The sequence below is a fragment of the Ascaphus truei genome, chromosome 6 (assembly GCF_040206685.1).
Source record: "Ascaphus truei isolate aAscTru1 chromosome 6, aAscTru1.hap1, whole genome shotgun sequence".
NCBI lineage: Eukaryota > Metazoa > Chordata > Amphibia > Anura > Ascaphidae > Ascaphus > Ascaphus truei.
In genome coordinates this window covers 36668815-36686499 of record NC_134488.1, presented here as the reverse complement: position 1 = coordinate 36686499, position 17685 = coordinate 36668815, and the positions used below count along the sequence as shown (strand labels likewise).

General features: G+C 40.0%; 1 protein-coding gene across 1 annotated transcript in view; it reads left to right on the top strand.

Moving 5' to 3' along the window:
• The window catches only part of LOC142498035 (nicotinamide N-methyltransferase-like), a 30032-nt gene extending 13047 nt beyond the window's left edge, over positions 1-16985 (top strand). Inside the window, exons 3-4 of the mRNA XM_075606544.1 lie at positions 15082-15289; positions 16607-16985. Of these exons, the coding sequence (XP_075462659.1) occupies positions 15082-15289; positions 16607-16985 (587 nt within the window). The remainder of the gene's footprint in view (positions 1-15081; positions 15290-16606) is intronic.
• Positions 16986-17685: the final 700 nt, after the last annotated feature.

The window sequence follows — 17685 nt, the reverse complement described above, 5'->3', positions numbered from 1 at the left end:
CTAACCTCACACGTCCATATTTCCATCCAATTCTGCGTCCCATCTTCTTTATTCTGGTCTCGGATACAGTGAGATTGTGATTTTGCCGCAGAGTGTATTTGACCCTTAATGCACTCTTCTCATCATTCTCTTCACTTATTTTGTCGACCAGAAGAGTTGTCTCCCTACAATGTACAGAAAAACAACAATCCGGTAAGTTACAGTGCAGTAGGCCACAAGCACAGCACATAATTTGCAGTAAAAATAGTATACAATGAGATAGATCTACACAATATATAGTTCTATTAATATGCAGCAATATACACAATAGATATACTGTAGTTATATAAATATACCGAAATAACTATAAAATTAGATTGAGAGAGAGAAAAAGGCCCTAAATAAAGCACTCTAGTATTTGTATCAGTACAAATCACATAAAGTTTATTAAATGTATTGTCACAGAACAAAAATGGTTAAAACAAAGCACAGAAATGTTTAAAATACAGCATGGATCCCCTGTTCATTACAAAGCTAAACAACTCCCTCAATGAAGATGCCCAAAATACACTCAGATAGTATTCTGAAACACCTGACAAAATTTACCTGGTGTGACACCCAACAGACTAAATAGTCACGGCTAGGGCTATGTGATCATCTGCAAAAGGTCTGATATGCCTACTAACCCCTGCAGTGTAGGGTTTGTCTAGGCGACAAAAAGTAGCAGTTAAGTGACAGCAGAGATACACAGATTAAAGCCTGCAAAGCACATATAAGCCTATAGCTAGAAAGAGTGATACATCACCTATGGTCAGGTACATTGTGGTCGGTACATTCAAGGGGGAACAAGGAGGGATGTTAGAGCATAGTAATGTGACCCAGAGAGCGGACAAACCAGGGGATCCTGCCTGCTGGACCTGCTCCTACGCGTTTCGGCACACAGCCTTCTACTGGGAGTGGTGATGTAAGCAGGGTAACATGCAGGTTTAAAAAGGGAACTAATTGGGCTAGTGGGTGTAATCACCTGGCAAAAATCAAAATTACATAGTTTATGCAGAGGACAAACAGGTGTAGGCTAAGAGTGAGGCTAATAGAGTCAGAGATGGTCATAGGTTATAAGCCAATGAAAGATTCTTATTATGGGTGCACTCACACTCCTCCAAAATAGTCAGTGATTACATGATTACCTGCCTGGTGAGTCCAATATGTGGCAGTAGCAGAAAGCTTATCCTCAGGCTGTAGCACATAATGTACCTCAGGGCCACAGATGTAATGAATTAATGGTGTGTTTAAGGGCAGAAAACGGGCCTCCCATATGTCACTGCGCATGTCCGTGACGTCATAACGTCGCGTCTGGTAAGGTAGGGCGCCCTGAGCTTAGTAATGGGCACTAGTGAGGCAGAAAGTGTCTATGGGCAGTTCACTGCGCATGCGCGGCTCTGTAACTGATGTATCCATGTATTAGGCAGGCTGAATAAGCCCTGCATCGCGTCTCGCGCATGCGCGCCTCTGCATAATGGTTGCAAGTGTAATGAGCAGTCAAAAGAGCACACATATCTGCTCACCACGGTCGCAAAGCGCCCACAGATATAGCTGATGTAAGCACAATGTACATAAAGAGTGCAAAGGGAACCTAAGGATTAAAAAGCTCATCAAATATAGCCCCCAAATGGGCAACCAGGCAAACAATTGTGTGGTCCGCATCACTGTGGAAGCCATAAGAATAGATGAAGCACATATTGCTTAAGGCATGACATGTAACATCCAAAGATAACTGTTAAGGGATGATATAGGAGTGATATATTGTTGTACAATTGTTATCAACAGGTAAGTGCATGTAGGTATGATCCATACCTGTACATCAATAAATATATAGGCTTGTGCACAAATGGGATTCAATGAAGAATAATCTTCCACAAAACTGTGGACTACCAGTATAGTATGATAGCACATACATGATGGAAAGGGGCAATAGAGTTCCCCAATGAATCACTATTAGTATATATGATATTGACATATCAGTGAAAGTACATAAGATCCAATGCCCACATGAACGTCCAAGCTTGGAAGAAAAAACATGGTGTGTGGTTTTCTTTTCGCAGTAATAACGCCAGATGGTGTCCTTCCGGATATTAGTCTTCAAATAAAGACGTAAGATGATAAACGTCATGATGATGCATAAATCAGAAATTAGTCCTTCTTGAATGGTTCAAGTAGAGTGTGGAGCAGTGCTGAACAGAACAGCCAAAAGTCTTTATGGAAACATCCAAACGGAGAGGCGATGTGAGTCGTGTATAGTTGGGAACCAGCCATGTAATATGCAAACCCAGGACTCTGTGGATATAAAAACAGGGGTTGGGGAAGGGGAGACAAAAAGAAGTGTATGAGATTCTCATCACTAAATTTATACTTAAGAAGCCAGGGGATATCAAAAACATTCAGAGGATGATAATGGCAGTATGATATAGTACAGGTTAGTGCAATGCCTATATAAACATTGCGAAACCCAGGTAGTCATTGAGACCCCTGGGAATCATTGAATCCATCTGTACAATCCACCTCGACTCCCTGCGTAGTAATGCCCTTTCTAAGTCGCCTCCTCTGAGTCCTAAACTTACCCTCTCAATCGCAAATGCTTGTAAGAGGTTAAAGTCTGTACCTCAAAGAAATGTCGGGCTACCGAGGTGATTTTCTTAAACGCCTGAAGGTCTTTTGAGGCGTTTTTGATGTTCCTTACATGTTCAAGTATTCTAAACCTTACTTCACGGGTTGTCATCCCTATATAAGGGAGCCCGCAAGGGCAGATGACACAATAAATGACGCCTTTAGATTTGCATCCCAGACAGTCTCTTATTTTAAAGGTATGGTTCTTGGAAGAGTCAGTGAATACCTCTGTCTGATACATATACCGACAGGCAGAACAATTTTTACATTTATAGAAACCCTTTTTTCTCTTAGCTGTTGAGAGGAAAGTAGTTTGTATAGTAGGGACAAAATGACTAGTCACTAGTTTGTTTCTAAGGTTGGGCAACTTGCGACTGCTCATTGTAATTCTGTCGCCTAAGGCTTTTTTGAGATCCGGGTCTGTCATTAGAATCTGCCAGTGATTTTGAAGTGTAGTACGCAATTGGCACCATTGTCGGTTATAAGTACCTATAAAGCGGATTTTACAGTCTGCATGGGCTTTGCTTTTAGGGTACAATAAAGTGTCTTTTAATAAACATTTACATTTACATTTAATAAACTTTATGTGATTTGTACTGATACAAATACTAGAGTGCTTTATTTAGGGCCTTTTTCTCTCTCTCAATCTATTATACTGCCCTTATAGCACCACCGACACATCATTGTAGCTTGGATTTTTCCAGTGTTGGTATTTAGCTGTGTTTACATGTCTTGTGGATGCGGGGTCCTCTCTTTCTCTCTTGCAAACTATAAAATTAGATAGATCTACACAATATATAGTTCTATTAATAGGCAGCAATATAAACAATAGATATACTGTAGTTATATAAATATTCCAAAATAACTATAAAATTAGAAAGATCTACACAATATATAGTTCTATTAATATGCAGCAATATAAACAATAATAGATATACTGTATTATATAGTAATATAAATATACGTACGCGTTAGTTACTGTTGGTGTCATCGTGCGTTGTTTGGTTTTTCCGTGTGCATGATAGCACACGGTGGTTGATGGCACAACGAGGCCGGAAGCAGCTAACCAGCGTTGGATATCTGCAATTCGGTGTCCGCTCGTGTACATCTCCTTAATTCTCATGCTGAGATCCTTTGAAATCTTTATAACAGGCATTGCTGCGAGTAGAAAGAAATACAAACACAAGAATGTATATTCGATGTTTAGTCAATGTGTATTCAATGTGCAGTGAATCCACAAAATGGATGGTGTATATATACGTTAATGACTCACATTAGAGTACTCCCACTTTCAACACCTGTACCTCGTCGCCATGCATAAAAGGTTACACACTTTGCGTAGGCTGCCAGTCGATGATCTGTATCTGAAGTTGCCCTTGTCCACATACTGCATTGTGCCATCTGCATCCATGGATCAACCCCGATTTTACGGACGAAGGAACCCACTCACCTCTGCCATGCCTGTCACACAGAAAAAGCAAAAGGCGGCAGCCGTTTCCACGCCAAGGCCAAAGCGACAGGCTAAGGCCAATAGAGAAAACCTTCTGCTGACCCCAAAGTCTAAGGATTTTAATAGACATAAGCCTTATTATGTCAAGAAGAAATACGGTGATGTATACTCAACGCAAAACAAATGGCAGCCAACCCATTGAACCCACAGACCACTTCCTCCAATACACTTCGACGACTCTGCTGCCGCTCTCCTGGAAATCTACAGCCCCTCTTCACCACTACTCGTCCACGACGCTGCCGCCGCTCTCCCAGAAACCCACAGGCCATCTTCGCCACTGCTTTTCGACGCCGCTGCCGCTGGTGCCCCTGAAATCCACCGGTCACTTTCTCCATTACGCTTAAACGACTCTGCCGCTTCTTGCCCAGTAATCCACAGGTCACTTTCTCCATCCATGTTCGACGACGCTGCCGCTTCTCCTCTCCCGGAAATCCACAGGTCACCTACTCCATCCTTCTCCGACAACGCTGCCGCTTCTCTCCATGGAACCCCCATCTCATCCTCCGTAGCACCCATCCACCCAGATGTCCATAGCACGGCATGCACAAGAACCAGCTCGTTAGACCGCATGCTGAATGGGTTAAGTGTGGATATCCCCGGGAACTCTACTGTGCTGGTAAAGATAGATCTGCTTCTGTAGACCATGCTAAATATGGATCAATGGATGGAGAAGATGGATCGACGGATGGAGAAGATAGAGACTGACATAGCGGGGATACATAATTTGCTCTGTGTTCATGCCCCTGTATCCCCGATGCCGGAGCAGGAGGGTGGCATGGATGTGGTGAATGGGACCTTCAACCACCTTCCAACACCAAGCGCAACCCCTCCACCAGATGAATTTGTGTACATGTATGCCGCTGATGAGGAGGATAAAACAAATATAATCACTGCGCTTCTCCATGTAAAAAGCATGCAGCTAGTGAAGGAAATGGCCATACAAATGTGCAAAACAGAAAGTGAATCCCTGCGCTTCTCCCATAGGGATAGCAATCAATGGGGAATATATATATATATATGTATGGTGTAAATACCTATAAGAAAAAAGGAGACTTTTGGTATACATCCTTTGATCAAATAATGCCAAGCCTGCTAACCACGTCAAGGTAAGTCTCTTTAGCAGGTCCCTACGCTAAATGCATACTAGTGTTATGTGAAATAAGCCCAGAAGGGGTTAAAATATCAAAGCATATGCTTGTATAACCTAGTGCAATTAAAAACTGGTATATACCAGTACAGATACTCACATGTAAGTGAAATGGAATAAGGGGACCTTGCTAGGAGATTATATACCTAGAAGAGGAGGGGCTGGCCTGCCACAAACTGCTCAATAAGCAGTTGCAGGTGATTGGCTAAATATATTCAATTACACCATAGTAGTGTTGCCCTCTAGGAGCGTGCTGCAAAGGATTAAAATCGGCCCAACAAATAATGTAAAACAAATATAATCACTGCGCTTCTCCATGTAAAGAGCATGCAGCTAGTGAAGGAAATGGCCATACAAATGTGCAAAACAGAAAGTGAATCCCTGCGCTTCTCCCATAGGGATAGCAATCAATGGGGAATATATATATATATATATATATATATATGTATGGTGTAAATACCTATAAGAAAAAAGGAGACTTTTGGTATACATCCTTTGATCAAATAATGCCAAGCCTGCTAACCACGTCAAGGTAAGTCTCTTTAGCAGGTCCCTACGCTAAATGCATACTAGTGTTATGTGAAATAAGCCCAGAAGGGGCTCCCCATTGATTGCTATCCCTATGGGAGAAGCGCAGGGATTCACTTTCTGTTTTGCACATTTGTATGGCCATTTCCTTCACTAGCTGCATGCTCTTTACATGGAGAAGCTGGACCTGTTCTCTCTGGGTCACCTCACAGCGCGAGAGCTCGGCTGCTGCTACAGCAGTTAGCTGTTGCTAACCAAGCACCGACCAGTATCATCAATCGCGTTCTGGTAGTCTTTGTTGTTGTTAATAAAGTTTATTGTAGTTTTTTTCCGTTGCCTATGACTACCAGTGACGCATGCTTTTCGGGAAATCAAAGGATGTATACCAAAAGTCTCCTTTTTTCTTATAGGTATTTACACCATACATATATATATATATATATTCCCCATTGATTGCTATCCCTATGGGAGAAGCGCAGGGATTCACTTTCTGTTTTGCTGATGAGGAGGATAACATGACAACCCCGTCAAGACCACGCCAGGAGACAACACGGTGACCAAGACAGGAGGAAAGCTTGCTCCCAGACAACATACTATCGCCCGCCGCCACAAGCACACCCGCTCACAGAAGAACACCCACTCCCAGAACCCAACCTACATATGCTTGCATCGATACGGTGCCCGACATCATTCTGCGCGACCTGCAACTGGCACTCAGGGAGAAGTATAGGGTGATGAGTGCTGGTTTACCCCAGAAGTATGCCATGTTAATTTTTAAGCACCACGTGTCCTACTTGGTGTACTGTGGGTGGGCCTACAGTGTGAACTACAAAGGAAATCACAAAAAAGGGGCGCTTCCTGAAAATTTAAGGACTATTGTGGAGGAATTGCGGCGCTAATTTTCAATTACAGATCTTTTAATGAAAAGCGTTCGAGACTCCAGTAATGGCATTTTGCGCCATACAAGGCACCGGCCCTGGAAGGACAATCTGGTGGGTATCGCATTTGCGTGACTGTTCAACTGTTGTTTATTTTTTTAAATGTTTTTGTAAATGTTTTTGTAAATGTTTTGACTCTCTGTACTTTAATAAAGGAGATGTTGCGTGTTTTAACTTGTATTAATAAAGAAATGTTTTTACTTACTGTACACAAGACTTGCACAATTCCAGTCCACGAGGGCCGCAAACAGGCATGGTTTTCAAGGCTATCTACTGTAGAAGCCGCTCAGCCAATGATATTGCTTACAGGAGAATCGCTTGACTTTTGAATCGCACTGATATTGATATTTTAAAAATAAAAAAAAACAGAAAAAAATACGGCAACATTACTCACCATAGACATTCCCAATCAGCTGGCGCCGAGCCACTGCCAGTCCCGTATTCTTGATCATACACTTCATTGACAGGTGACAGCGGGACTACTACAACTGTAGTCAGCTGATAAGGCTGGAAATCGCTTAGGTACATGCAAGCTTGCTCGAAACTGTACGCGAAATCCGGCTCAGGCTGCAGGTATCCAGGCGTGGACAGACAGCAAGGGTTGTCACTGGTGCTGGCTCATTGCTTGCCAGCGACTGTCATTTCTTAGTTGGTTTTAACACGACCTTTCGCCTTTTGCCGTCTGCATGATCATAGATACTGGAATAACCCGGTGATACAGTACACACCAATACCTCCAATAAAATCGGGATCAATACGAAAAAACCATGGATAGCTACTTAACTTTTTCCTTATTGCACGCTTCCACACATGAGGAGCTGGCGAAAATTTGTAAAAGTCATAGTTTTCGATAAAATACTGATAAATTTGAACAACTGTTGCCATCTTATTATCCGTTGCATTAATCGCAGCCCATATTAAATAAGCGTACGTTCTGTCGGGTTTTTGGAACACGGACTGCAGTTGTGCACTCATGGCGGGACTCTCAGTACAATAAACAGACCAGAAACTGTGCTTGACTTTTTTAATATGAAAAGCCTAAATTGATACATTATTGTAACTTCTTCCTTCAGTCCCAAGGCCGTGAAGAATTGCAACCAATTAAATCCGAACCATTATTAATAAACACATCAACTGCGCATCAACCGCGGCTATGAATGTTGTATAAATGCGGTCAGAATGCAGCATGAACGTGGTGAAGTGCGGTGAAGTGACTGGCATTCGGAAAAAAATCCCGGAAAAATTCAGAGATGTTGGAGAATAAAAGGGGCCGCGGCTGCAGGTGTTGATATGTATACTTCTATCTAGAAGTCTTTGGGTTGGAAGATTCTGTTTATCGTAAGAAGTCCATATTTATCCCCAATTTTAACAGGGGCCCATCCATTACCACATTTGAACGTTTGGTTGAACGAGATCTAAGATTACTTTCACAAGGTTTTTCATATTCCAATGTTAAGTCTGGTAATTTGACTTATACCGAAGTACAACAAATTGACCAAATAAAGAAAAAATTTAACATTGTGATCAGGAATGCTGACAAGGCGGAGCCCTAGTGATATTGTCCTCTAATCAATATAAACAAGAAGCACTGAGGCAGTTACATGATGCCAACTTTTATCAGGTTCTTAAGGAGGATCTTACATCTCTGTACTCTTCTGAATTGATTGAATTACTATCCTTTGGGAGAATTCTAAATGTTATCAGTCTTAAAGAATGTGAATTTTTCAACTGTCCACATCCCATCATTCTGGTATTCCACCATCTCCCAAAGATCCATAAATCGCTGGTCGACCCTCCTGGATGACCAATGGTGGCGAGTATTGGATCTTTGGGAGATGGGTTATCGTGGTATGTGGACAAGCTTTTATAGCCCCTGGTTTTCCAACTTCCTTCCTTTATTAGGGATACAGCGGATCTCATTCTAAAATTACAGGATCTTAAATGGCATAAGGAATATAGGTGGGTCACATTAGATGTGACCTCCCTGTATTCTATTATTGATCACAATCACGGTCTTAAAGCCACACGACACTTTCTTGATTTATCCACTTTATCTGTTTCACATTGTACTTTTTTACAAGAATCAATATTTTTTTTACTCACTCACAATTATTTTTTTATTCGATTCATGTTTTTATTTACAGAAATTGGGCACCGCTATGGGCATGAGTTTTGCATATTCATACGCCAATTTGTTTATGGGTTTTTGGGAGTCACATTTTATTTATCACATTAATAATTATTTTCGTCATAATATCGTCTTTTTTAAGAGGTATATTGACGATTTGATATTAATTTTGAACGGTGATGAGCACTCTTTATTTTCTTTTGTTCAATATTTAAACACCAATGATTATAATATTAAATTCACATTTGAGCACAATATTAATCACATCCATTATTTAGATTTGACCCTGTACATTGACAGTGAGATGAATATTCAGACCGATATTCCAGGAATATGCTTCTCAATGCACGGAGTTGTCACCCCCGTTCATTGATTAGGAATATTCCTGGATCTCAATTTATGAGATTGAAGAGACTTTGCTCTAATAAGGATATTTTCCTGTCAAGATCAAAGGAAATGTTTGACAGATTGTTGGCATGGGGCTATTCTACAAAGGACATACAGGCAGCCTTTGTTAAAGCTGACTCTATAGATAGAGATGTTCTTATTCGGAAGACTGGATTTAGGTCTAAAACACCAAAAATGTCATCATATACTACTACACAAAGTCCATTTTTTATAACTACTTATAGTTCACAATCATCATTACTTTCTAAAATCATATCTAAACATTGGCACACACTTTTGTTGGGTGAGGATATTGGTACCTCATTGCAAAGTGGACCTAGATTCACTTTTCGCAAGGCTAAAACTTTGGCCTCCCACCTTTCACCAAGTCTTTATGACTCTAACTTAAGTCTTCCTAACATCCCAACTATACCAAAGGGTTTTTATAGCTGTGCTAATTGCTCTACGTGTCAGTATGCATTACCTGCAAAATGTTTAACCTATGCGAATGGTATTAAAAAGTTTTATATTAAGAATTTTCTTAATTGTAACACAAGTTTTATTGTGTATGTCCTTTTTTGTGCATGTGGCCACAGATATGTCGGCCGCACTATTAGACCTCTTAGGCTTCGTATAGCTGAACATACTCGCTTGATTAAAAAGAAGGATTTGGTTCACCCACTATGCAGACATTTCTCGCAATGCCCTAGGGGGGGCATTGGAAATTTCTCCTTTTCTGCTATTGAACATGTACCCCATCACCCCAGGGGTGGTAATAGGGAGAATATGTTAAATAAAAAAGAGATGTACTGGATATATACTCTCAGAACTCTCCATCCCCTTGGAATCATCTCTGACTGGGAGTTGAAACACTTTCTTCAGGAATGAGAGAATGGAGAGTACTGTACCTGTATTGTTAGATTATATATATATATTGACATGTTCTTTTATACTCATTCGTTATACATGATATGTCTGACATTAATATATACATATTTTCATATTTTTCTTAGTTACTATATATTTACAAAATTTTCTTTTGATATATTTGTTTATATTATGTAATTTGTCTTTAATAGACAATTTTTCCTTTATCTTGCTTCCATGATTATTTGTTTGTTTATATATTTACTTTTTATGCTTGACATCATGCTCTTTGTTTTTAACTTTTTTGTTTTTGTTTTTATTATATGTTTAATTATCAATGTATATATTTATGGTTGACGTTTTCTGTACAGACTAGTCAGTGTTAATGTGTCACCGATTACAAGTTGCTTCTAATGTGATCATTGTTACCTGCTGAGTCTGATTTAAAGTTGTCCAATCAGATCTTGGTTGTTTCTATATTAGACGTGTCTGCTATCAGAAAAATGTAGGGATGAAACACGTCAGAGTGGTCTTTACCATGATGTCTAGCCTTTTTTTGTAATAAAATTTATTTTTTAACTTATCAAGCTTGTGTAGGTACAAGGGAGTAGTGACCATTCATTTTTTCTACTTTATTTACTATTTTGGAATGGAGCACACAGAGGTCTCATACTATTAGCAGGTGTTGACCATTTCCATTGAGCAGAGACGGTATCCAGGTGATCTACGCGCCGGGGCGCACTGCATGCTGGTTCCCCAGTCAGAGCACGGCTGTTTGCTCTCTGGACGCGGCCCCAGGACGAACGACATGCCAGAGTACACTGCTATCGTGTCCCCAGTCAAGCACAGTCGGTTGTTCCTGTGACGCAGCTCCTACGTCATCTACATCGGCGGGCTGAGGGGTTGGTGTGTAAACCAGACAGCAGAGCAGTAGTGGTATCCGTTAGAACCTTGCGCAGGAGCGCCCTGCCTTCCTGGTCTCCAGTGAACCCGCTTGTCATACAGGTTTACGGGAGTTCTTTCACATATACAGCTTTACTGTAGGGGTGGCAGGGTTACTAGTCGGTTAAGGGCAGCATTTTTGGGACATTTATTGAGCTTACAGGTGGTGTTTCTGCGGTCAGATTACCATTTACCTCTAGTTCCTATCTGCTAACTAACCCACGACGGGTTCATTTATACCACAAAGCCACCCCTTATCTTATAACTTCATTGTTATTATCTTATACCTACATTGAGACCTCTTTCCTTGTTGCACCTGGACAGTGATTGTGTATCTGCTTATATACCTCTACATGATTGTTTAGCATTGGAATATTGGAGGTCACTCTCCACCTTTTTTCTCTATCTAGAAGTCAGACTTCAGGTGGGTACACCAATGCTGCAGTGATTAAACATATGTAATGGCATTATAGAACCATATGAGCCTGTGTCTGTGACTAGGGGCTAACAGGTAAATGGAAGGTGCATGCATGTAATGGATGGTACCGTATAGTATGCCATATGACCAGTGGCTGGTAATGAGCAATCACTGTAAATACATATGATGTGCTCCCGCTGTCTATATGAATGGTTAATAACTGTACCTCAGATATTCCTATGGGAATTATGGTAAAGCAACATAAACTGATTATCGAGTAGATATGCTCCTTAGTTCACACATAGGCATAAACCAAACAAACCCCGTGATGTGTACAGTATGCTGTACTATCCTATCCCCTGCTTGGTTGTTGTTCAAATAGCATGCTGCCTCAACTAGTGGTTACCTGTATGGCCCACAACTCAATTAGCTATCTTAGGACGCACCTGTTAGTAAAGATGCAGACACACATATAGCTCAGAGAGACCCCACTCATAAGTGACAAACTATAATCAGTGTAATACTGACTCGTGTAAACCTGGTTGCTTGATAGTCACAAGCTACCTATTTATTCACAGGTTATATAATGCCAGTAAATTGACCAGGCTCTCATGCACATTCAGTCCACCTGGCATAGCAGACAATATCAGCCTTAGCACAAAGTACTGCCTTTGATGTATATGGCAGTATACTGTTGTGTTACAAATAATGGTAACACTGTTGCCCTGTCTCAGCTAGTGGTTGCCAAGTATGGCCCAAAACTTCATTTAGCTAGCTAATCAGCCCTGGTGAAAATGAGGATGTTTGAGTAACTGCCTACTCAGACTGAAACGTTAATTTCAGTCGTGCTACTGACGCCAGCAAGTGGCGTCAATCCCGACGCGCGTTTCGTTCCTGCAAACCGGAACTTCTTTTGGGGTGGGAGGTTCTCTGCAGTAACCGGCTTCTTATTACCCGCGATTGTCATGGTGATACCATTCAGGCTATCGAGTGGGAGTTACCTCGCCAATTAGCGCGGGACTCATATCCAATCCGCATTCAGGTAAGTGTACTGGTATATCGCTATTGCCAGAGATTCCCCCATACATAAAAACGGGTTAATACCCAATGGTTTTTAAAAGGTTAAAAAGCAAATGACTTACACAATGCTAAATGTGTTTATTTCTATCTGATACAAAGTATGCTGTAAAACTGAGCCTTTACCACATTAGGGCCCGTCCAGAATGTGCATTTATTTCTAGGCTTTAAATCAAAACATTATTTATCCAGGAGTTTTAAGTGAAGTGGCACTGACTGCTGTATTCTAACTGAATTAGTATATCAGTCATGATGTACTTATGAAATTGAAACTTAATGCAATAGTTAATGAAATGATCTATTGCAAGCACGTCATAAACACTCCTTGTTAAAGAAAAGCCGAGTAATTAAAATCCTCATTTAATAAATTTGGGGACTGTGTCCCCAGCATGAAAATCCACCTCGCTTCCCTTCTTAATAGGGCATTGTCTAGGTCCCCCCCCCCATGGAGTCCCAGTGTGATGTGCTCAATGCCTTGAAAGTGGACACAAGAAATGTCCCCTTGATGTAGGAGGTTCACGTGTCGCGCTAGTGGTCTGTCAGTGCTATTCCTTATGATACTGGCATGTTCTAGTATGCGGCGACGTAGTTAGCACGATGTTTTGCCAACATACATCATGCCGCATTTGCAAGTAGCCATGTAGACTACTCCACAAGTTTTACAATTAATAAAGTTCTTAATTGTATATGTTTTGGTGCTACTATAATTTTAGAAACTTTTATTAGGATTTATAAACCTAGTATTATTCAGCCACGTTGCTGTTGTTGGTGTCTTATAGTGTCTGTGAACCAGTGAATCTGACAGATTTCTTGATTGTCTATAAGTGATTAAGGGAGTGTTTTGAAGCACTTTTTAATATATCTCATCCTCCAAGAGAATATGCCAGTGCTTGTTGATCACTTGCTTAACTTCTCTCCATTGTTTACTGTATGTGCCAATGATTCTAATTGAACTGGGCTCACACTGTTTGATTTTCTTTTTACCATACAGTAAAGCATTCCTGTCAGATTTATTTGCACGTTTGTAAGCCTATTGACACAGGTGTTTGCTGTAACCCCGGCTTAGGAATCTCTTGCTCATTACATCTGACTGTTTTTCAAAGTCTTCTGTTGTTAAGCAGTTCCTTTTGACCTTTAGAAACTGGCCAATGGGAATTCCCTCTATCTGTGGTTTTGGGTGGTGGCTCGAGAATAACAGTAGGTTGTTGGTAGCCGTGGCCTTTGTATGAACCGTAGATTGCAGGCTACCTTGATCATCTTTGAAAATCTCCAAGTCTAGGAAAGATATCCTGTCTTGGTTAATTTCACTGGTTAGTCGTAGATTATGATTGTTTTCGTTCACAGTCTCTACATAGTAATTGAACTCCTCTACTGTCCCACTCCACAGACACAGCACGTTGTCAATGTAGAGCGACCACAGTTCAACGTGCTGTTTGTGTGTATACATTTCTGGGGTGAAAACTTTAGTCTCCTCCCACCACCCCAGATAGATATTGGCATATATGGGCGCGCAGGTCGTGCCCATGGCTGTTCCTTGTAGCTGGTGGTAAAATTTACCTTTAAACAGAAAATAATTGTGTTTTAACACAAATTCTAAGAGTTCTGGTATAAATTTACTATGCTCTTGATGTTCCAAACTCCTAGCCCTTAAAAAATGTGACACTGCTGCCAACCCCACAGGATGCTGTATGCTAGTATACAGTGATTCTACATCTTATGATGCCAAGAATGTGCTCTTAGTGATCTGTATACCATTAATTTTTCTCAAGATATCCGTAGTATCTTCCGTGTGGGATGGGAGGCTTGTCACATAAGGCCGCAGAATTTTGTCTAGATAAGTGCTAGCATGTTCATTCAGGGAATCAATGCCTGCAAATCTGCCTTTCCCCATTATCACCCAGCATACAGCGCTTCCCCGGCAGCAAGGGATTCTGGGAAATGACATGCAAATGAGCACAACATGTGTCACCTTTTATTTCACCTTTTATTATCACTTAAAACGTGATGGTAAACCCTACAGTCTTCAAAATGCAAAGCCAGCAGTACAACCAACTTCACAATTATGATATCCATTAAGGTTGAAACATGTCTGTGAATGGTTTTTCTGGCTTTGCATCTGATTCCCATGCTTTGCTTTTAAAGCTGTGTGAACACACACACACACACACACAGTGTGTGTATTCACATTAAGTAATTAAATAAAAATGGGGTTATATATAAAGACATGTTTTCTGAATAAAAGGTAAAAGTGCATTATGTAAAAAAGGCGTTTGCTTCCCTGAAATATTTATCAACATATGTTGTTTTCAGTGAGATAAAATGTAAAACAGATAATGTGTCATTTAGATATACATACTCATATTCTTATTACCTGCTGCATGAAATGTTTTTTTTTTTTTTTACTGTATTGGGTAATAGAAAGTATTTTTTTCAATACCATAAATGCTTGTTAAATATAATAAAAGTGTATTTTATTCTTTCTAACTGTTGGTGCAGGGCGTGTGAGAGGAGACACAATGATTGATATCTCCGCTGGCCCAAATATTTACCAGCTCTTATCAGCCAGTGATATCTTCAAAGAGATTATTGTGCTAGAAACTACTGAGCAAAATATCCAGGAATTTGAGAAATTACTTAAAAAGGATCCAGGAGCTGCTGATTGGTCATATGCAGCAAAGGCTCTTTGTGAACTAGAAGGCAACAGGTAACATATTTCCAACTACATTATTACAAGACAAATAACACCTGTATGTGCCAGTGATCTTCTTTCCCCGTCTTCATGTCCCATCTTGTCAACAGCTCGTTTAGCAGCTCGGAAATGTTCTAACTGTCCTTTACATATAGAATAAGCTCCATTCTCCAGGTCATTCCCCATTAAGCTAATTAAGTGTCATTAGCTTGTTGTGTCCACTTAATGTACATTATACAGTCTTCAGGTAGAGATTAGTCTCTCCCAGTGTTTGTATTTTATACCAAGTGCTTGTATCACACACACTTTTAATTACACACAATTATAATTATATATAGTCTAGTGTCTGTTTGCTCACTATGTAAAGCACTGAGCACATAACCGGTGCTATTCAGCAGTTAGATTTATACAAACAGTATGTTTATAACACGCATTGTAAGTTACGATGGGACACCAATGTATTTACAGACTGCATAGAACTGTGAGCACAGGAGATTTGCTTTTATCTTCCTATAATCCAGCCTATTATACTGTATGTCTCAGTCTTTATAGCATTAACCACGGAATTAAAGTGCAAAGCAAAAGGAAATCTCTGGGTTTCTCTGTGGTTTAGATTGATGTTTGTGGTTTTGCTGCTGAAAATCTATTGGAAAACACAAAAGTAAAGTAAAAAAAAATTACATTATATTGTAAGTTAGATAGTTCCCACTGTGGATAATGGTTTATAGTTATTCATTGTATTGTTACTTGTGTGGGTATATTGTGGTAAGAAATCTAGCAACAGTGTAAAATAGGGTAATTTATAAAAGTCTCTAGGCTGTGAGACGTGGACAAGAAACTGCACTACAATTATCAATGGGATTTCTTCTATGATAAATCAGGTGCAGTTTTTGCACTGGTTTTGTCCCTATTTTGATGATCTTGGAATAGTCCCTGTAATGCTAAACTTCCTGCAAAACCAGCAGTCTGTGAGTGACTCCAATGATTTACACTTTCATTCTTGATCTAAAGTAACACAGGTTATTCCTACAGAAAGCTGCAATGTCTGTGTCATGGGAAGTATGGGAGTTAAGGTGATCCATATAAAGGAATAATGGAGGACATGTATTGCTGAGATCTGCTGATACAAACAGCACATGCTTCAGCTAGTAATGAGATAAAGGTCCACATTTCCTTACACTGAATATTCTGCCATTGTGAAAGGGCTTCCATGTGCATGTATGACTATGTGCAACATACTTAACACATCTCTATTGTCAATCATTTGACTTTCACATATATATATATATATGTATTAAGACACCAATAATAGTATTTTGTTTATAATTTCAGAGAGGAATGGCAGGTAAAGGAAGACAAAGTTAGAAGAGCCGTCAAACAGGTTGTAAAATGGGATGTTTCTAAAGACAATCCTCTAGATCCTGCCGTCTTGCCACAAGTGGACTGTGTGCTCAGCCTTTGGTGCCTAAACCATATTAGCAGAGACAAGGAAGCTTACCGGAGCAACCTAAGAAAATTGACATCACTACTGAAGATTGGGGGTCACCTGTTACTCTTTGGGGGGTTAAATATGACATATTATACGATTGGTCAGCACAGGTTCTTTATCCTGCCATATGATGAGAAGTTTATAAGAGAGGCTCTCAGGGATGCAGGATACGTCATTGAGAATATAGATGTGCACCCAGCAGAAAGGGCTGTGATTTGGTAGATTATGAACACCTTGGGTTTGTTACAGCGTGCAAGGAGAGGGAGGTTTAATGATCTAAATCTGGCAGATTAATATTTACATAGGAGAGTAACATAAAAATATGTATTTATTATTAGGATTACTCCCTTTACAATGTCCAACAGGACCTTTCCAAAAAATGTATAATCAATAAATGCCTCTTTATTTTCTTTCTTCTGTCCATGCACAATGCCTATTGAATGACAAAATCATTAACTGTATGTGAGAACACTTATGTGTTTGCTTATAACATAAAAAAAATTATATATTCATTGGAGTAGCAAATGTTTGCAAAAGTGCATTCGGGGCTGGGGAATTGTTGAGGAATTTAATTTGTTCCATGTCATGTTCTGTTGAGCGCTGAAATATTCCTATTAAGAATATAACATTTACTTCGAAAAGCTTGTTATAAAAATAAATGATTTCCATATACAATAAATAATGTCCTTGCCTTTTTCTTTTTCCTAGGATCCAAATAGTTGCATAATAGTTTTGTTTGGAAAGACATACGTCCTCAGAGTTCAACCTCAGAATTTTGTATATTTAGGATGAGGTCCGCAGAACATACTAAGCCCATACACTACGTAGGCAGAATATACATTAAATGAAAGAAATGTCCATTCTAGGAACAAGTGTTTATTCTAATCATACAGCACCTGGATTACACAGACCTCAGGCAACT